General features: G+C 34.8%; 1 protein-coding gene across 2 annotated transcripts in view; it reads left to right on the top strand.

The window, feature by feature from the left end:
- Positions 1–22,302, top strand: part of LOC123676175 (cadherin-87A) — a 158,171-nt gene that overhangs the window by 56,042 nt on the left and 79,827 nt on the right. For both annotated transcript variants that reach the window (XM_045611908.1, XM_045611907.1), the window contains one exon: positions 17,105–17,133. Coding sequence is in view for 1 of the 2 variants with exons in the window: in XM_045611907.1 (XP_045467863.1) it covers positions 17,105–17,133 (29 nt within the window). In the remaining variant the exon portion in view is untranslated. The remainder of the gene's footprint in view (positions 1–17,104; positions 17,134–22,302) is intronic.

Here is a 22,302-nt window from a genome sequence, read left to right as displayed (position 1 = left end):
ACTCCAATGAGTAGGATCTGTAAAATATGCCTAAATAACCTGGCTTTTCAAATTCCATTATTCCATGAAGGTATTGTTCAAAATGAGCATGCTGAAATTGAAAATTTTCCTGTTATAACAGACAATGTACAAATATTGAAAGCAATATAAAGAAGTCAAATATTTCAATATTACTGACGGATATTAAACCAACCAGTGTAATAGAGCAATGAGAATAACCTTTCAACAATGAATTCAATATCGAAAATTCATTTATAGAGGATTGCCATTTCAATAAACGTGTAATTGAATTTTTCTATATTTTCGCAGTTCATCCATTCATTCCAAAATCAAATATTTCAGCTTTGTGCAACAAATTGGCGAATGCGCAGCTCTAAGTGAGTTCGGTAAATAATAATATATAATCAATTTTCACGGTCCAGAGCTTTTCTCGGGGACTATAAGAGCTAATTGCATGGAATTCGGTATACAAATCAATTGCTGAGCGATATCAATCTTTATGGTTCGATATCGTTTCAGAAGACTGGATATTGGAGATCATATTTGAAAGGAAATGAAAATTGTTGAAGGATTGCTTCGAAATTGTGCCTTTAAACTTTTGAATAAATCGTTTTATAGATGACATATATCAGATATATAGAATAACATAAAAATTTAGGATTATAGCGTCGTCAGAAATCGAGACTATTATTCGAGGAGAAAATCGAAAAAAAACTATTTTTTCAGTACCAACATATTCGACTGAATGTAAATTTTGTATATAGATGAAATATAATACCAATTTCAAGTTCGATGTCAAATTTCATCTTGATTGCGGCATTAAAATCATAGAAAATTCAAACAAAATATCAAAAATAGTCAAGTACCCAATATTTACGTAACAATTGATTCGACTAAGTTGAAATTCAGTTTGTAAAGGATATTTTTTTTAGAGCTATAGAACTTTAAATTGCAATAAAACAACGATGGATTATTCGATTGACATGAATTTTATTTATCCGCAAGATAATCTTGTGGCATTACATTTTGAATATGATTTCTGGCATATGACCGCCACGGCTGGCTCGGATGTAGTCCAATCTGGACGTCCAATTTTCGATGACTTTTTTCAACATTTGTGGCCGTATATCGGCAATAACACGGCGAATGTTGTCTTCCAAATGGTCAAGGGTTTATGGCTTATCCGCATAGACCAATGACTTTACATAGACCCACAGAAAGTAGTCTAGCGGTGTTAAATCACAAGACCTTGGAGGCCAATTCACAGGTCCAAAACGTGAAATTAGGCGGTCACCAAACGTGACTTTCAATAAATCGATTGTGGCACGAGCTGTGTGACATGTTGCGCCGTCTTGTTGGAACCACAGCTCCTGGACATCATGGTTGTTCAATTCAGGAATGAAAAAGTTAGTAATCATGGCTCTATACCGATCACCATTGACTGTAACGTTCTGGCCATCATCGTTTTTGAAGAAGTACGGACCAATGATTCCACCAGCCCATAAAGCGCACCAAACAGTCAGTTTTTCTGGTTGAAACCATGTGTTTCGACATACACTCGAGGATTAGCTTCACTCCAAATGCGGCAGTTTTGTTCGTTGACGTAGCCATTCAACCAGAAGTGCGCTCCATCGCTAATGAACGTAGTGCGCGGTACGTATTCCGCACAGAACCATTATTTTCGAAATAAAATTGCACTTTTGCAAGTGTTGTACAGGCGTGAGTCTATTCATGATGAATTGCCAAACCAAACTGAAAATAAATAACTTGACAGCTGTTAAATCGGTCGCCATCTTGAACAGTAATGCCAACTTAAAGTTATATACCTCGCAAAAAACACATGTTATAATCAACACGATCATACAATACATATTTGCAAACATATAAATTGTTCATGTTGGGGACAAAATTGTTTACTGAAAATGACATAATATGCTCCCTCTATCTATGTTTATTACTCCGAGGTTGGACCACACTGTATATTTTGTAGTATTTGTGAGCACTCGTTCTGCATCATTAGATTTCTCGGGAATTAGTTGATATATTCAATGAGAAATGAGGCAACATAAGTTATAAGGTTAAAACTTGCAGTGCATTTCGTCATCTAAGATTTCATGGTCCTATTCGATCGTAAGACACGTCTATATCGGCAAAACTACAACTACAACTGAGCAGTAATTGCGGAATCTCAGCAAGCCATATTCCCGAATGAAGTCATACCGAAATCGGGAAGGAGAAGGATGGAAAGTCTCCAGGATCCAGTGAAATGTATTGCAAGAATTACGGAAAGTGTTACGACACGACTATCACGTCCTGAAGCTCGCGTACAAACGAGAAAATTTCTGACTATCTATTCCGATGGAGACTTCAGTCCGGATATCCAGGATAGATACAGGGATACGACCCGGGTTACTTCCTATACATCCCGAAAAGTTCTCTCGTTTTACTGATTCGCCCGAGGAAAATCTACTTTCCATAGACGTAGCGCAGATTCAGATTTACGAGAAAAACGCGAGATAATTAGGTCGTAGAATTTTTATAGGTGTTTTATATGTTTATTTTGTGTATTCTGAATGACACCTGAAGTTATTGCCAATTTACAGAAATTCATCAATCATTTCAGTCTTTTTCAACAACTCATAATACACTACGCCGAGCTGGTCACACCAAATACTGAGCATGATCTTGGAACCGTGAATATTCGGTTCAGCCGTCTACGTGGAAGGATGGTTGCTATATCCTCATGATTTTCTGCGCTTGGAATTATCGTTATGAACCCATTTTTCGTCTCTGGTCACAGTGCGATGCAGAAATCCTATCCGTCAGCAGCTGTTCACAAGCAAACAAACGCCGTTCAAGATCTCTCGGCTTCAACTCGTAAGGCACCCAATTTCCTTGTTTCTGAATCATTCCTATGACTTTCAGGCGTTTTGAAATGACTTGATCCTTCACTCCTAATGATTCTGCCAATTCTTGCTGCGTTTGACACTAGTCTTGATAAAGTAAGGCCTCCAATTCTGCATCTTCGAAAACCTCTCTTTCACCGCCATGCTGATCTTCGACGTCAAAATCACCGTTCTTGAAGCTTTGAAACCAATCTCGACAAATTCTTCCACTATTAGCAGCCTCACCATAGGTATTTGAGAGCATTCGATAAGCCTCAGCCGCAGATTTCCTTATATTCAAGCAGAATATTAAAACCTCCCGCAAATGACGAGAATTTGGCTCATAAGCTGACATGTTTAATCTAGAAAACTTTATGATGCAGACACAAATCGACTGATATTTGGATGGCGTTATGTTTACAAATACCTAAGCTTATTGGATGACATCTACAATCTATTTATCCCTTACCGCTACAGCCATCTATTGCAAAACGACGGAAGAAAAGTTGTACACCTAATGGTTTATTTTTCTTCTCACAAAGATTTAGATCTATATGTCTTCCTCTAGAGATAATATTCCCCCATCACTTCAATAATCCTCATGAAATTAAAATAATATAATTCATGTTGTTATAAAGAATTCTATTGTCACCAGGAATGAATATGTCAGTTCTTGGATCAACTGATCTACCTGGATCTTTTGATCTTATAGAATATTCTTTTCCAGTCAGGATTCCATATTTTATCGCAATTCATCAATTCTTTCAATTAAATCAGGATGAAGGACTGTATTGTTTCACGAATATGGTTTCTTGCAAATAGAGTATAGTTTCTGAGAAAATCTGCGGACTGACGGCTTTTTTTATTTGATTTTTTGTTTGAAGTCCAAACCTGTGCAGATTTCAGGGGGTGTTTTTTTTATCCTTGAACGATTCCAAAGTTTCATTATCAGGAATAATAAATAATGAAACCAATATTGGTTGCTCCAAATTTTTTGCTCAGATGGAGGAATTATTGATTTTGAGAATTCCAATTCCAAACAACTTAATATTCAGAAACCAGATATTGTCTGCATAAGCAATGATATTCCGCTACCAGGTGTTCCAAAGAGATTTCTTCCTCCCCCACATGATATATATTCATGTTTTTAGGTCAGACATAATCTCACAAGGTGCTTACTGAAATTCCACTACGCTCATTTCGATACATCGACTCAACCTCAAGATTTTGCCACAGTACTTCCCTGTAAGCCTCCTCTTTCCCGAACTTTTATTTGTATATCTGTTTCCCTAAGCCACAGAAAGGTTCAGGTCCTACAAAGGAAGTATTGGCTCCTTCATCTCCTCTGATTCCCCAATGTCCGGGAAGCCAGTCTAAGGAGACCTTTTTGTTCTTTCCTAAATCCTAATGCTACTCCTTTTAGCTCTTATTACACCTGATAAAAATCCATCGTTTCCTCTAATTAGTTTTAGGGTTTCCTTTCGTCCTATAACAGCTTATTTAGAATCCAGAGATGTATGCTGAAAGAAATATTGGAAAAATGTATATGAATGCAAACTGTAGTATTCACGTAGTTATTAAATATTTCCACATTCAGTCTCCTAAAATATTGAAACTGAATACAATAATTTTTGTTATGGGGATTTTGAAGAATGTTTGTCCTTTATAAATTACTACGCAATTGAACTGAAAGTTATGAAACTTTGAAAAGTTATTGAGTATGCTCCATTGAAGGTTTTTAGCTTAGTGAAGCGTTGAAATGGTAACTTTTTGAAAATGAGCTTAAACTTAAAACTGGCGCATTCGCCATTTTGTGTAGTTTTTTTCATTGACAGGGGTTATTTCGAAACTCTTGTCTTAAACACTGTTATTCCCAAAAGCTCTGAAGAATAGTGGAAATACTTTTCTTTTATATGGAAACTTCAAACATAAGATAAAAGGTTTGATGTTTGTACCTTTTTATGAGTCTGTTCCATTATCTCAAATAGACCAAACGTTTTTCTCTCCGAGTCTCCCAAAACCCTCGTATCTCGCTTTACCGTTATTTTTTTATTCGATACACACGTCTGAGCTGGGCTTATAAAAACTTAAAATATCAAAACAAAAATTTCCCATCAGAGAGATCCAGTTTTTTTTTGTCTACAGAAAGTTACTGTTATTTCAGAGTACCTCGTCTCTATATGACTTCATACATTATTCCCTTGACATTTCAACCGCTCACCTCAGAAAAATTCCGACAGACATCGACCTAGTTCAGCCGCTCACCTAACTTGTGTTCACTTTGTTTATTCTCCTGCCCTCCAGATCAATGATTCCGGAGACGCCTAGGTTTGATATGGAAGTAATTGATCCACTGATATCGGATGCTGAACATAGCGGGGAGTTCATTTTGTGTTGCTAGATAATTAATACCGATAAAATCCTACCTTCATTATAATCCCCGTTCTGTGAACTAAAAAGCGTGCGAAATCTCAAGGTAACAAAAACAAGTTCTACTTTTTATTCTGATTCTGTTCCTTCTCGATCCATAAAGTTTACTTTATCATTTTTTCTATGATACGGATTTCCTGATTTTTCTGTCACCAATTCTGATTATTTGCTTAAAATTTCGAAGGAGAGTTTTCATTTGGGAAATATCATAGAGTAATAAACATAGATAGAGGGAATATACGCAATTTTACATGTCCTCAACATGGTTAGGTTACGTTGTCGGATTGTGATATATTATCAATTCCACAAATTTACTATATCGGTATGAATGTATATAATATCGAATGAAATATATTTATTTGAGTGATTTCCGATTAAATATGCAAATTTGAATATTTGGAACCCGATATTTTTCCTAATAGTCGAATTTATAGTATGCAGAATATTTATTATTTTCTGGTATTTCCCTGCTAAAATCCAAGGTTTGGCAACTTTTGCTCTCCTAATGTCATCAGTTAATTCATGTCGTTTGGCGCGCTTGAAGTTTGTTTTCTGAATTTCTGATCTATTTAGGTTTTTATTTCAATATATTTTGAGTTAATATGAAACGTTGATTCACTATGGGACATAAGAAATGAGTTCTTCGTGGAGAAACTCGCGAATTTAGTAAAATATCGTAGCACTGATATGTTTTCATTTCCTCGCGCTTCATGTCAAATTTCATTGTTCATGTTGGGGACATAATTTGCTTATTGATATATACTCCCTCTATCTACGTCTAATACTCTGATAAATCAACATAATGAATTTTTCCTTGGATTTAGTGAAGCAAAACGTAGCACAAGATTGGTTTTCCTCAGTCGATAAAATGGGTTCATTGTTACTGCCTTTTCGACAGCACCAAACCACCACTTTGTAGCCACCTCTGCTGAGGAAAATGGGCCCCCAAGGAAAAGTAGCCTCCATAAACGAACCTGTCGTTCTGTGATTTGTAAATTGTCGATTTCGACCTTCTTGTAACACGCACGGCAATTTCTCATTAGAGCAGTTGCGTTTTATTCTACTGGATAGGCGATTTCCCTGAAAGATATCACAGTTCACCTAAACTGATTAGCAGACTTTCCTCAAACTCTAAGGGTTTAATGGAATTAGCACGTAACTGCACTCTATAGTCATGATAATTTGATGGAGTACTATGTTATCGAATGAAGTGAATAGAGAAAAGTTACTGGATAAAAACATTACATAAATCCATTATACTGAGGATTTTATATTGGATGTAGTTTGCTTAGCGGTTGGGATTATTAACACATAATCCTAACTTCGTTTGAGGCTAGTTTTTTTCAAATGCGAATAAATAAATTCATTCGAAAATGATGGATTATAGCGTCTGTGTAATAAATATGAGGTAAATAGTTTTTTGGCGTGCAGACAAATTTTATATAAATTTATTTCTACCGCGCTGGTTTGATTCCTAACAAAGAGTAATAAACATAGATAAAGGAGTATACGCAATTTTTACATGTCCCCAACATGGTTAGATTGCGTTGCCGAATTGTGATATATTGTCAAATACACAATTTTACTATATCATTATGAATGAATATTATATTGAATGAAATATATTTATTTGAGTGATTTCCGATTAAATATGCAAATTTGAAAATTTGGAATCCGATATTTTTCGTAATTGTCGAATTTATAGTATGCAGAATATTTATTATTTTCTGTATATTCTTGATGAAATCCAAGGTTTGCAAACTATTACTCCTCTAGTGTCATCCGTTGTTTCACGTCGTTTGGCGCGCTTGAAGTTTGTTTTCTGAATTTTGGATATATTTAGGTATTCATCTCAATATATTTTGAGTTGATATGAAACGTTGATTCACTATGGGTCATAAGAAGTGCGTTCTTCGTGGAAAAACTCGCGAATTGAGTGAAATGGCGTATTACTGATATGTTTTCATTTCCGCGAGCTTCGTGTCAAATTTGATGGTTCATGTTGGGAACAAAATTTGCTTGATGAAAATGTCATATGCTCCCTTTATCTATGTATATCACTCTGAGATTCCTAGATAAAACACGCACAGGTTGCCAGGTGCTAGGTAAAGAATTTTTTATTTCGGCAGACTGTCACACCCTCCCTTTGGGTGGACATTTGATATTGGGATTAAGACTTCGCGTTAAAAAATATTTGGTAAAATCATGGGAACATACGTTTTGTTTTGAAAATTATAAGTCAATATTTGGAGATATGAATTTCACAAAATTTGCTTCTTGAATTTTTGTCTTTTCATTTTTACGCAGTTTATTGATATAGAACACATCTTATGAAATTGACTCTAGAAAATCCTGAATGACTCGGAAATTATTGAATTTGGGAGCATAAACGTGTTAGAACATTATTTTTCTTTGCAGAATCCAACGTAATCATAAAAAATTGGGTTTCAATTTGAATAACAAAAGTTATGGGCTAATTCTGATCACAATTTTTGATACAATATTTGAAACACCCTGTGACGAGTTCTCCAAAATTCAGGATTTGCACAATATTCCCACATTGTTTTAATTCGAATATAAGAAAACGGTTTATGCTCAAGATATTGAGAATAGCAATAATGGAACAATACTGACTACGCATATTTCCTCCTTTTTTAGTGAATTTTGAAAACACTTGCGATGAATGTAACGATTCGAATACAAACATATTCTCAATTAAATACTCTTTCTAATTAGAAAAATTAAATCAAATTTTTTCGGAATTTTTTTTCCCATTCCTTGTATACTTGAAAGTGCTAAGGCTTCAATAATTTTTAAATTCGGTAGAGAATGTCGAACAATATCATAATCCCAATTTTCAGATCTCGAATAGGTCTTGGGGCACCCTGTATAAAAAACCAGTTTCCGGACCGAAAACAGTCTGGCCATACTACTGATACGAATTTTTCCCGAGAAAGTAGGTGTTTTTGAATGAATTCAAAAAAGTACTTCCTGGAATCACCAAAATTTTTTTATGAGAGTACACTCTCATCATTGCAAAAATGTTTAATTCAGAATAGGGTTAATTCCTCATGCTGGTGCATTTTTATGACTCCCATTATTTTCAACCTGCTTAGCCTGAAAGAGTCTCTATATAGCATATAAAATGACGGCTCCATCGTAATCCTTGCTCCTCATTTTGAAACAAACCAATTAGGGTTGATAGCCCTACTACATGTGGGTTTAAGTATCATGAATAATTACTTTCTTTTATCCATTCCCAAATGAGAATGGGAACGTTTTCTAGTCCAAACAATGGACTGGAAATACAGTTATAACATCAAGATAACTTGACATATCGATTTGTTGGGATCATACATTTCGATCTCGGTATTTGCAATATTCCTGAACAACAACCACTCTCAACGAATGCTCTGATTGATTGATTATTCAATTATAGCTTCCAACTGCGTATAAACAATGTTTGAGTTTTGCCCAAAACTGATATGTTGCAGCAAAAATGCTGGGTTTAATATTGATGTAGCTAGGGTGATACCGAAACTAGATTTAATAACGAAGGATTATCTTCGAAAGAATCCCATTTCTCTTTGAGCGAACACGAAATGTTTGTGATCATCCCGGATTATTTTTTCATTGAAATTTTGAATCATTAAAACTTCATGTGGAACAGATTATCGGATTATTTTACTGTTAACGAACATTAATGTCAAAACGTATGTTTGTGCAAGGGTAGGATTCAATCATGAAAAACACAAGGGAGTTATCACTCTGATATTTCCTTATTGAATTCGAAATGGATTGAGACTTGAAGCAGAATATAACTGCAAATAAACCACGGAAGACCACGATAAAATTCAGGCTGCTATACCTAAACCAAGCACTGACAAATTCAATTTCAATTCACTTATTGTGGTCTTGTTTTTTTGCAATAGATAGGTAATCGAAATAAATAGATCGAAGATGTCATACAATAAGCTTAGGTATTCGTGAATATAACGCCTTCGAAATATTAGTCGATTTCTGTCTGCGTCATTAAGTTATTCTCGATTAAACATGTCAGCTTATGAGCCAAATTCTCGGCATTAGCGGTAGGTTTTAATTTTTTGCTTTAATATGAAGAAATCTGGGGCTGAGGCTCATCCAATGCTCTCAAAAACCTATGGTGAAGCAGATATTAGTGAAAGAACGTGCCGAAAGTGGTTCCAAAGCTTCAAGAACGGTGATTTTGACGTCGAAGTCCAGCATGGCGGTGGAAGAGAGGAGGGTCTTTAAGATGCAGAATTGGGGGCATTACTTAATCAAGACTCGTGTCAAACGCAACAATAATTGGCAAGTAGTGGCCAGCGGTGTACAATACTTTGAATCATAAATGTATAACTAGTTTTTTACAATAAAGCCTCGAATTTCTGAAAAAACGGCGGAAGCCAAGTTGTAGGTACGCCTATGTAATATTTTGTACATTTGCTCCAGAGCTCTGATGTAAAATTTAAGAATAAAATTCGCGTTGTTTTGTTCTAATAACCTGATCCTTATTCTGTTCAAAAACACAATTATTGTTATTATTATTCTCCCAGAATAAGACGCCAATGTTACTTCCCGATGGCATGCCTGTATCTTATAAAAATTGAGATAGTGGTATCATTGAATAATCTTGCATTCTGTGTGTTTTCGCACCTTTGTAGTGGAAATGTTGGGAAAGAAATATGGTGATGTCTTACATGGTGGTTCGTGTGTTCGCCGAATTTTTATCTTCACGCTACATTAGATCTATTTACGATTTACATGCGAACATAATGTTTATCTTTGTGAAAGATTACGAATAAGAACGAATAACCTCGTAATTTATGATCCGAAAGGGGAGGGCCATATCTTTCGAATTTTAAATCCTGTAGGTAGAGGGTCATATGACTAAAAATTTTACGATATATTTTGTGGTTTTTGAAAGTGAAAAAAGTGATTGAATGACAATAAATTCCCCTTTATAGGAATTATTATTGTCATATGAAATGTATAGCCCAGGGTGATTCACCTTTTGATAGTTGGAGCTAAAAAAAAAAAATAAAAAACTTGGAATTCATTAGAAACAAATAAATCAATATCACTGCTCGAGCTACATGAATCGAATAAGGGTAACTTTTTTGTGGAATTTATTGATTTTTAAAACCTTTCGATTATTTTACTCATAGTGCAATCGAAAATTGAATTGCTTTGATTTATTAAACAATTTACTAAACACAATCAAGTGTAACTAGAGCTTTCAAGTCTATTTTGTTAATCCTTATGCCCAAAGTTAAACTGCCAATTCCCAAATATAAATTGTAAAAATAAAATAATAATTGCGAAAATAAAAATAAATAATATTCAAACCATCAGATATCTCGGAAACTAGCAATATTTCCATGAGTCATTTTAGGCAGAATCATCATATTTTGATCTAGAATCTAGAATTCAGTGATTATACATTCTTAATGAATGGCCCTGTATATCACGAAAAGCTGTCAGGTTGTTTTGTGTTGTGTTGGTAATTTTCTGCTCCAAGCGTCCAAATAATTACTAGGTACACTAAACGTTGACGGAAAAGTGATGTTAATGGTCAACTGAAATTGTTTCATGTGGGTGCTTTCTTTCACTTGATAGAATTACGTATGCATTATGTGGATACCGTTTCTTCTATTAATAGAAAGTACGTTTGTTATCTTTTGTCATTATTTTTCAGCTTTTGATAAAGAGTACATTCACATTTGAAGCTACAGTTGATAATTATTAACTGGAATTGTATAATTGGTATGATTGTGTTTTTACTCAATTGTTTGTAATTTATTTTAAGTCTTTGATCGAAAATGGCCATGAATGATTGGTAAATTGACTCTCTGCTTAAATTGAATCTGAGCAATTAGATCGTGTCAGAAGTGGTATTACATTTTATTTCCGATTCTATACAGAATGAAAGAAACTTTTTGATGACTTCTCAGATGAAAACATTTTTATTTCGATTTAAAATAATCTTCAGGAGTTTGTGGTCAACTAGTCTTTTTAGCACGTCATTTGGATGTTATAATAATAATGGAGTTTATTTCGGTAAATAAACAAAATACATCACTGAGGTATAAAACATTATTACCTGTATGTGATATGAAATACAATATAAATTCTCAAATGATTCATTGATTGATGATTGACTTGCCTTTTCAAAAATCTTCTTGGTCTTCCTATTCAAGAAATCTGTAAGAGTTTCACATTCGAAATTTCTGTGAATTTGTTTGATCCTCACAAATCTAGCAGATTCATTGCAGCTCTCAACAATTCATTCTCTGTTGAAAATCTTTTCAATATAACTTTTGACTGCATAGCCTCATGCTGAGGTCTTGATATGATCATTCTCAGTTTCGTATTTTGGTTCATTAACTCTTTCTTCCTATAAGTGGGTAAGTGTGCTTATTGCAGAGTAGGTATCCACTGCGTATTTTACATATTTTTTTCCATTTGATTCTATTGTCTAGTATTATACCTAGATACAGATAAGATAAATTTCAAATATGGAAGCATGCCAACGCTTCCAATTTCATGTAAGTAGTATTTTTCTCTTTTTTTATTGAGAGGGATATTCTTTGTGTTATCAGGGAAGAGGATTTGAGTGCTCCAGCTTAGGATTAGCCATGCGATACCCCTGCTTAAAAGTAGGTTACGCCTCACACACTAAAAATTCCAAGGAGATAAAAGAGAGTTCGTAAATTCCTTGTTTCATAAGCAGTGCGGAAAAGCAATAATTTTTTATAGCCATGGAAATTTTTCCACATTTTCTGTATTTGAATTTGCAAATGATCAATTTGTATGTAATAGATGGCATTCATACATTATTCCAGAAATTATAGGTAAAAATCTGAAATTTTCGAAAAAAAATGGATGAAATTCCCTGGACGTAAGCTACGCCCTTGAAACCTCACTATGTTTCAGATTAGAACTCGATGTTCAAAAAACGTTTTTATTTTAAGGGTTTGGGACGAATAATTTAGGAGATATAACGATTTTTGGATGGAAATTCAATTTTTTTTCCAAATTTCTAGTTTGAATATCCTCAAAACTGTGAGGTCTACGCAAATTCGGTGAGCGGTGCCAGAATTGACGATCCCTGATTAGCCGAATTTCGATCTCACCTGAAAAATTTTCGTAAAATTTTCCATACCTAACCCTTAGAAAATTGAAAAAAATTAAAAGTTCCTTCATGGGACTATTGTACCATTTTATTGATTGATTCGACCTAATAGATCAGGAAAATGCTTGCTGTTTGGTTATTAGTACATTATTTCAGAAATTATAGGTAAAAATCTGAAATTTTCGAAAAAAAAAATGGATGAAATTCCCGAGGCTGCAACTTTTCCTGGACGTGAGCTACGCCCTTGAAACCTCACTATGGTACAGATAAGAACTCGATGTTCAAAAAACGTTTTTATTTGAGGGGTCTGTGACGAATAATTTAGGAGATATAACGATTTTTGGATGCAAATTCAATTTTTTCCCTAATTTCGAGTTCAAATTTCCTTAAAACTGTGAGGTCTACGCGAAATCGATGAGCGGTGCAGTATTGACGATCCCTGATTAGCCGAATTTCGATCTCAACTAAAAATTTTTTGTCGAAAAATTTTCGTAAAATTTTCCATATCTAACCCTTAGAAAATTGAAAAAAATTAAAAGTTCCTTCATGGGCTTATTATACCATTTTGTTGATTGATTCGACTATGTAGATTACGAAAATGCTTGCAGTTTGGCGATTAGTACATTATTTCAGAAACTATAGGTAAAAATCTGAAATTTTCGAAAAAAAAGTGGATGAAATTCCCAAGGCTGCAACTTTTCCTGGACGTAAGCTTTGCCCTTGAAACCTCTGTATGTTTCAGATCAGAACCCGATGATCAAAAAACTTTTCTATTTGAGGGGTCTGTGACGGATAATTTGGAGATATAATGATTTTTGGATGGAAATTCAATTTAGCTTGACTTGGAATCAAGTCAAGCTCAAGCCAAGTAGCTTGAAAATCAAACCAAGTCGTGAATCCCTAATCCAAATGTCTGTCGTTTACGTCGCATTTTTGATGATAGGGCAAAACAAAAACATAACCTAAAAAATAACCGAAACAAACGTCAAAAACAGCATAATGTGAACGTGGCTGAAATCCATCAATCAGTCCAGAAATAGACATGAAAATAGTCGTCAAAATAGGCACTGAAAAGCCTAGCGCATACGCGTGATCGGAACGAACAAAAAACAATACAAACTCAACCATTTCTCATGGCAAATAATTGTGCCGAAAGTGCAAACAGAACGTAGCCATTACTGAATATTCTGCTCACAGCGTTACTGAATTTAATTCCCATTGAACTTCGTGTATATTTCAACAGTTGCTGGCCATAATTTATTTGTCCACGCTTTTTGAATTGATCCTCAACATCCCTTCAACTGATTACACGTTGCAATCAGAATGGGGTTCGAATTATATCGCCAGCTCTATGTATTGTGAGTCTGAATATTCAACCCTCTAATTTCGTTCCATATACAGTGTGTCCGTAAAGTATGGAACAAATTCATTTTTGGCTAAACGGACCATTTTGAGGAATTATCCTGAAACACATCGATTTTTTATTTTAATTTACCGTATTTTAAAATAATAATCTAATATACAGGGTGGACTACTTTCGAGTAATGACGTCACCGTCATTTTTTTAAATGGAACACCACCATTTTGTCTCAATTTCCCGATTACTCTAGCTCAGCTGATTCCAAAAATGTATCACATATTGATTCCAATTGGTACAGTGGACAAAAATACAATAGTTTTGTGTGTGCTCTCAAAGTAACGCGTTACATTCTTTATTAGTTAAATTAACAATATTATCAAAAATATTTATTATCTAGCGGCAATAAACAAATAATGATCACTAAAAACTAGACGACTATGTTTTTTTTAGATTGATAAGAAATGATTTCTTTCATATTCTGTCTGCTAGACCACAATTACCAAACATGTTTGGAAACAGCTCATTTTTATTAATATAAAAATGTAACAAACTACAGGGTGTTACATTCAAACCAATTGCCGCTAGACAATAAGTATTTTTGATAATATTGTCAATTTAACTAATAAAGAATGTTACGCGTTACTTTATGACCACACACAAAACTATTGTATTTTTGTCCACCCTGAATCAATTGGAATCAACATGTGATACATTTTTGGAATCAGCTCAGTTAGAGTAATCGGAAAATTGAGTCAAAATGGGGGTGTTCCATTTGAAAAAACTGACGGTGACGTCATTAATCGAAAGTAATTCACCCTGTATATTAGATTATTATTTTAAAATACGGTAAATTAAAATCAAAAATCGACGTGTTTCAGGATTATTTCTTAAAATGGTCTGTTTAGCTAAATATGAATTTGTCCCATACTTTACGGACACAGTGTATACGCGTCCCTTGGAATTACGTCCATTCCAAACTGTTTACCGAAGAAAACATGACGGTTTCGGTTTCCCTCTTTATACGTTGGATTTTTTCTGTAATTGCTGTTGCACCGTCTGAAATGAGGACGCCATAATATTCTGGAAGCTTTAGAATTTCATGAATATGAATCCGGACAAAACTGTGTTATTTACTTTCCACTCGAGGATTTCACATAGCGGAAATTGGAGCTTTTAATATCGAAGGCTTCGGGAAATATAACATTTATAAGACAGTGCGTGTTTTCCATTGATACGGAGGAATATACCAACAGTGGCTTCTCAATTTATTACCACATGAATAAGCTTTCGCTAGCGTTTGAATAAAAAATACTATAAAATTTTATATGCAGGTTTATTATTTCGTATATCTCACGGAATATCTAGACTATTTTGAATATGAAAATGAAAGATATACATTAAGCATAAAAAAATAGCTGGAGTATTTTGATAACTCAAATTTATTGGCTTATAATAACATAAATAAACGAGCAATATTTGAGCAGTTAAATTCAGTATGAATCAAAGAAATGTATATGGTACATTATGCTTCCTTCGATGAATATACTACACCTGAAGTGTACACAATTTCACTGGAACAGTTAATTGTAGTGATGAATTCAGCCATCAATTTTCAACCCCTGATGAATAGAAACATTAATGCAATGAGTTCGTTCATCAAATTGATGGACTTTCTCATTGTGTCAATTCCATTAAACCAATCAAATGTTCATAATTTGATCGGTTGCACTCTGTATCAATAATGTATAACTGTTTTTTGAAGTTGACCAAAGCAGTTGATGTACGACTTACCTAATACACCTAATGAAAGAAGTTCTTTCATCCAATGAATAATTTTATCGAAACAACGAACAATCAACATCAATTTTTGAATTGTGATATTCATGAACATCAATGAATAGGTGTATACGTTAGGAATGAAATTTCATGAAAAAAAAATTGTATAAATGAAATCAAGTTGACGATTGTCATTCTATTTAATTTTTTTTTCAGTGTATGATAATGAGGTAATACACTTTTGGTGGATTTCATAAAACTTTCATCGTGATGATTTGCTCAATTCAATCATTTTTGTCTTCAACTCAGCAATTAATTATAGGGAGATCAATGAAATTTCTGAGCAGCATTCTCACAAATGATCTTAATATCTTATTCATTTTTTATTCAATGTATGAACATACATAAATAAATTTGATCATTTTCAATAAAAGAGAGATTTTAATGAAATAGTACTCATTGATCTAGGTAATGTACGTGTAAAGTGTGTTTATAAAGGGTGTGTTTTTAGAGCTATAGAACTTCAAATTGCAATGAAAAACGATGGATTATTCGATTGACATGAATTTTATTTATCCGCAAGATAATCTTGTGGCATTACATTTTAAATATGATTTCTGGCATATGACCGCCACGGCTGGCTCGGATGTAGTCCAATCTGGACGTCCAATTTTCGATAACTTTTTCCAACATTTGTGGCCGTATATCGGCAATAGCACGGCGAATGTTGTCTTCCAAATGGTCAAGGGTTTGTGGCTTATCCGCATAGACCAATGACTTTACATAGCCCCACAGAAAGTAGTCTAGCGGTGTTAAATCAAAAGATCTTGGAGGCCAATTCACAGGTCCAAAACGTGAAAGTAGGCGGTCACCAAATGTGTCTTCTAATAAATTGATTGTGGCACGAGCTGTGTGACATGTTGCGCCGTGTTGTTGGAACCACAGCTCCTGGACATCATGGTTGTTCAATTCAGGAATGAAAAAGTTAGTTATCATGGCTCTATACCGATCACCATTGACTGTAACGTTCTGGCCATCATCGTTTTTGAAGTAGTACGGACCAATGATTCCACCAGCCCATAAAGCGCACCAAACAGTCAGTTTTTCTGGATGTAACGTTGTTTCGACATACACTTGAGGATTAGCTTCACTCCAAATGCGGCAGTTTTGTTTGTTGACGTAGCCATTCAACCAGAAGTGCGCTTCATCGCTAAACAAAATAAAATGGACGTAGTGCGCGATACGTATTCCGCACAGAACCATTATTTTCGAAATAAAATTGCACTATTTGCAAGCGTTGTTCAGGCGTGAGTCTATTCATGATGAATTGCCAAACCAAACTGAGAATAAATCACTTGACAGCCGTTAAATCGGTCGCCAACTTTAAGTTATATACTTCGAAAAAAAACACCCTATATATGAAATATTTTATAATTTCGTTCTTTTTTTTTGCAGAAAAATTTTCTTTTCGTAAATTCTATATATTTTTTTATATTTCAGGTGGGCATATGTAGGAAGCACCAAAAACTGTAAGTATATTTTTATATTACCTTTAATATATTACATGTCTGAAAAAAATATTATTTCTTAAAAATTATGTCGTCCATTTTGGTGTTTCGATTTTGAGAACAATTGAATATTGAAGGGGTGCAGCATTTGAATTGTGTGCAAAATTCAGAGTAGCAATGATCTAAGCACATTGAAAGCACTTGCACTATTGCATTCGCAAGGGGTCCAGATCATAACGAAAGATTGTTTCACGTTCTGTTCTGTTCTCAATAACTTTGGGTGCCCAGGTTTTGGTTTATCTAGTCCGGTCTCCTCAAACTTTTTCACCCATTTCCAAATGAGGGAAATACTTAGCGCATCATTCACCCTATAATATCGAAGAAATTTCTTCGCGTATATTCTCGGAATTACCATTTTTGTAAAATTTGCATGCGCACATCGCGCAATCCGCTCCCAAGAAACGCAGCATAGTGACTAAATTCCCAAGAACCAGCATACCGTCGAAATATTCTCCACGCCCCTCCAAATTGAGCCAATATAAACTTCCTTTTGATACACCTTGTATAAAAATTGATACCAGAGTGAACGTACCTTCTGTTGAGCCATAAAGGCCAGCCACATCAGATTTTCCGTGCAATTTTATCACGGACAATGTATCAATATCGTGGGCAATCAAGCCGATAGTCTTCGAATCGAGGGAATTCAATGAACGTGCCCAGAATGTTAAGAAAGCCTTTGTCCATAAGTTGAAACGCTACTGCAACCGCAATCGTATATATCGTGAAATCTCTTGGATGATGACTCATATTTGAGCCTTAGAGAGGAAGTCATCCCGGATTTAGAAACACTCCGGAACAATGCAGGATAAGGATTTCGGAAATCCTCATACGGTTGTCCACAATGGAAAAGAACAAAGACATTAAACCTGGCTGGGATGAGCCATCATAATCTGAGCATTCGTTCGAGTCTAATCGTTTTTGATATTTACATTTGGATGAAATAAAACAGAGTAATTTCCACAAATATTTTAATCCGTCGGGATGTTACCTGAAAGACCCAAAATGTTGAAGAAAAAAAGGGTTGTTGACATTGAAATATATGTGAAAATTACTTTTATTTTATTTGGTAATATATTTCCATCAAGTAGAGACCGAACCCATAAAATATTTCAATTTGTTCATGATATGGAAACCCAACAGCGTAAAACCAAATTCAGGGATTTACTAATAAGTCAATAAGACTCAGCAAAAACAACTTTTTTCTTAATAATTCGAACTTATTTGTCAATATAGTCACCTTCAAGAATGATGCATGTACTCAAACGCTCATCTAACTTTTCCATTCCTTTTCTGCTGAAAGATTCGTCTTTGTTTTTGAAATAGGCTTCAACCTTGACAATCACGTTTTTATTAGAGACAAATTTCTTCCCTTCGAGCATTCTTTTGAGGCCTGTAGAAAGCCAATAATCCCTTGAGGCCAGATCTGGACAATAAGGTGGGTGGAAGCTCCTTTCGTTTAATTTGACGATGGTCTTCATCGATTTATGTCAAGGACCATTGTCCTGGTGAAATTTCACTGAATTTTTCTTCGTTTCTGCTCTCAATCCATCGAATAACTTATGTAATATTCACTGCTGATGATTTTACTTTTGTCAAGATAGCTGGCCAGCTGATGCTTGAGCGGATGGTACCTTTGGACTGCTTTCACCGTCTGCTTTACACTCAAGAGCGTTGAAATCGAAGATTCGTCGTTGCTTATATTTACATTTATTCATATACACTAAAAACCCAACAACATAGTTAAAACCAATTTTAGGGATTAACTATATGACAAGAAAGACATTGACTTGGCATAAGGAACTTTCGAGCGCAGGATGATAATAAGATGTGAGTTCATCTTGAAGTCATTGTTGTCGGTTAGTTAATCTAGGTGGAGGTTTCTGATGATACGATCCTCTTAAAATTTGTCATGAATATTGGTGTAGTTATTTCACATATACAGATTTTGACCTTGTTAGATCTTTCGTTACGGAATTGTTTCCATATATAGCTTGGATTAACAATTGTTCAATGGACACGATCAACATAAAAATTTTCACACAGTTTCAACTTGTCATTGAATATCTACATGCAAAATTTCAACGCGGTTGAATCAGTTGTAATTCTGTCTGAATTTGTTATGGTTTTGATGATGCAATCAACAAGATATTCTGCATCAAATTTGGAACTGTTGTCCTTGATCTGCTATCAAAAATCAAAATCTCAACTCCATTACATTGCCATTACACTGTTATTACTGAAATATTAAGTTTTTTCCGATATTCTTCTTGATTTTTTTTTATTTCGGTAACGCGATCAGCATGAAATTTTGCATGAGGCTTGAAACTGTCATGTTACATTTAAATGCTGAAGTTCATCTCGATCAAACTCATATTTTCAAAATGATCAGGAGAGCAATATTTCAAACGGCATTATTTGAGGTCGGATTTTTCCCACAAACTCTTATTGTGAAGAAATGAGCTATCTGTTCAGGGAACGACCTCTCAGAAATTACAATGTTGTGAATAATCTAACCGCATAATAGAATTATGCTTTATTTCAAAATTAACGAAGAATAACCTGACCGAGCTGAAAATAAGAAAAATAATAATTTTAATATTCCATTTTGTGCGTTCTTCAGACATAAACAAAATATTTTGCATTCAACTCGAAATGAATTTTAATTTCATTAATGTGTCAGTTGCAAAATGAATTATTCTCAAATATGTGGGTTTTAATAAAGGAATGTCTTATTATACAGACCACCCCAGGAGCCTTAGTTGAAATGAATTATATGGAATTAAAGGGAACTCAAAACAACTATTTATGAAGCGGTGAAAAAAATTAGTAATATTACTCTCTGTTTTCGAAGACTTGAATAAGATTGAGAAATATTTATCATGTTTTCATATTAGCCGTACTCGTGGGAATTTACGCTCTAAATGTGCTGAATTTCTGACCAAATTATTTTTACGATTCGCTGTTTGCTTGAAAAACAAAGTAATTCCAATTGAGGATAACATCGCTCTTGCTGTATTACTATTTGCTTCCGCCGTTTTGCAATAGATGGCTGTAGTGGTAAGTGGTAGTCGAAATAAATAGATCGTAGATGTCAAACAATAAGCTTAAGTATTTGTAAACATAACGCCATCGAAATATTACTCGATTTGTGTCTGCATCATGAAGTTATTTTCGATTAAACATGTCAGCTTACGAGCCAAATTCTCGTAATTTGAGGAAGATTTAATTTTCTGCTTTCGATATAAAAAATCTGCGACTGAGGCTCAACGAATGCTCTCAAATACCTATTAGTGAAAGAACTCGCCGAAAGTGGTTTCAACGCTTTAAGAAAGCTGATTTTGACGTCGAAGACCAGCGTGGAAGAGAGAAGGTTTTCGAGGATGCAGAATTGGAGGCATTACTTGATCAAGATTCGTGCCGATCGCAACAAGAATTGTCAGGATCATTGGGAGTGACGCAACAAGCCATTTCAAAACACCTGAAAGTCATGGGAATGATTCAGAAACGAGGAAATTGGGTGCCGTACGAGTTGAAGACGAAAGATGTTGAACGGTGTTTGTTTGCTTGTGAACAGCTACTTGCAAGGCAAAAACGGAGGGATTTCTGCATTGAATTGTGGCTGAAAATCATTAGGATATCCCGACCATGCTTCCGTGTCGACGGCCAAACCGAATATCGACCAGATCGGCGTAGTGTATTATGAGTTGTTAAAATCGACTGAAACAATCACAGGCGATCGTTATCGAACGCAATTAATTCGTTTTGGCCGAGCATTGGAATACAATAGGCCACAATACAACAATATACATGATAAAGTGATTTTAGAGGATGACAACGTCATTGTCATTGCAGCATGATAATGCTCGACCCCATGTTGCGAAAATGGTCAAGACATACTTGTAAACATTGAAATGTCAAGTCCTGCTCCACCCGCCGTATTCCCCTGACGTTATTCCCTCGAATCAATGGCACACGGTCTGGCTGACCAGCACTTTGTGTGAAGAAGTGAAAGATTGGATCGATTCGTGGATCGCTTCAAAAGATAACCAGTTTTTTCAACGCAGGATTCGTACGCTACCCGATATATGAGAGAAAGTAGTGGCCAGCCATGGACAATACTTAGAATCATAAATGTATGACCAGTTTTTAACAATAAAGCATCGAATTCCGAAAAAAAAAACGGAAGCAAAGTTGTACGCCTATGTATATTAGTTACGTTCAGATGTGCGTGTTTGGTCCAAAACTGAGTGTTCTCAAACCACATTGTTCCTCTTTCGATTTTTTTGTATTATCATCAACTATGATTACTTCCCCATATTCCCCAACGTCCTCTAAAAAGGAATCAATGACTCTTCAACATGAATCTCAATCCATATCATTCGAGAAGGTTTTTCGTGTGTGCCAGCGCGGATACATCATGATTTATTTTCCCTTAACTAGAGATCAAACAGAATGAAGAGGACACCTACCTCCGTCCATAAAAGGTTGTCCAGAATTCGCTGTACAATTTTCGAAATTAAATTGAAATGGCAAAGTGACGAGCCGAGCTTTTGGCAGACGAGAAATTTATACTCCCCTAAGTATGCCATTATTGGAACCAGTGGTGGCTTGCGACTTTATTCAGTATCGTAACTCCCAACTTTTTTGATTCTATGATACAATTTTTTTATAAAAAAATGTTCCTATATTACGGTCTGTCGATAGAACGGCTGTATACAGGGTGAGTCTTTGACTTGTACATATATTTTAACCGAAGGTTCTTGAGGTCAAAAGAAACACTTTTTTCATTTACCATTTTTTCCGATTCGGCCCTGTTAAAAAGATATAGCCATTTTAAATTTTCAAAATGAGCTAATTCACCCCTGAAAACCGGAACACTGAAGTTTTCTCAAGCATAAGATATACCTCTTGAACCTTGGAAATAAGCTACTGAATTAGAAAAACCATCATAAACTCACGTTTAACATTCCATTTGTTGAACAAAGTAGTGTTTATAATCAAATAAATGAGTTATTCCAATTTCGTTGACGCTAAAGATTAAATATTCTTCTCTTGATTTCTATTTCATTTTCGATAATTATAACGAATTGAGCTCGCTACCACCCATATTAGCTCTGATACCCATATCCA

Source organism: Harmonia axyridis, chromosome 3, assembly GCF_914767665.1.
Source record: "Harmonia axyridis chromosome 3, icHarAxyr1.1, whole genome shotgun sequence".
Taxonomy (NCBI): domain Eukaryota; kingdom Metazoa; phylum Arthropoda; class Insecta; order Coleoptera; family Coccinellidae; genus Harmonia; species Harmonia axyridis.
This window is presented reverse-complemented; position numbering and strand designations above follow the sequence as displayed.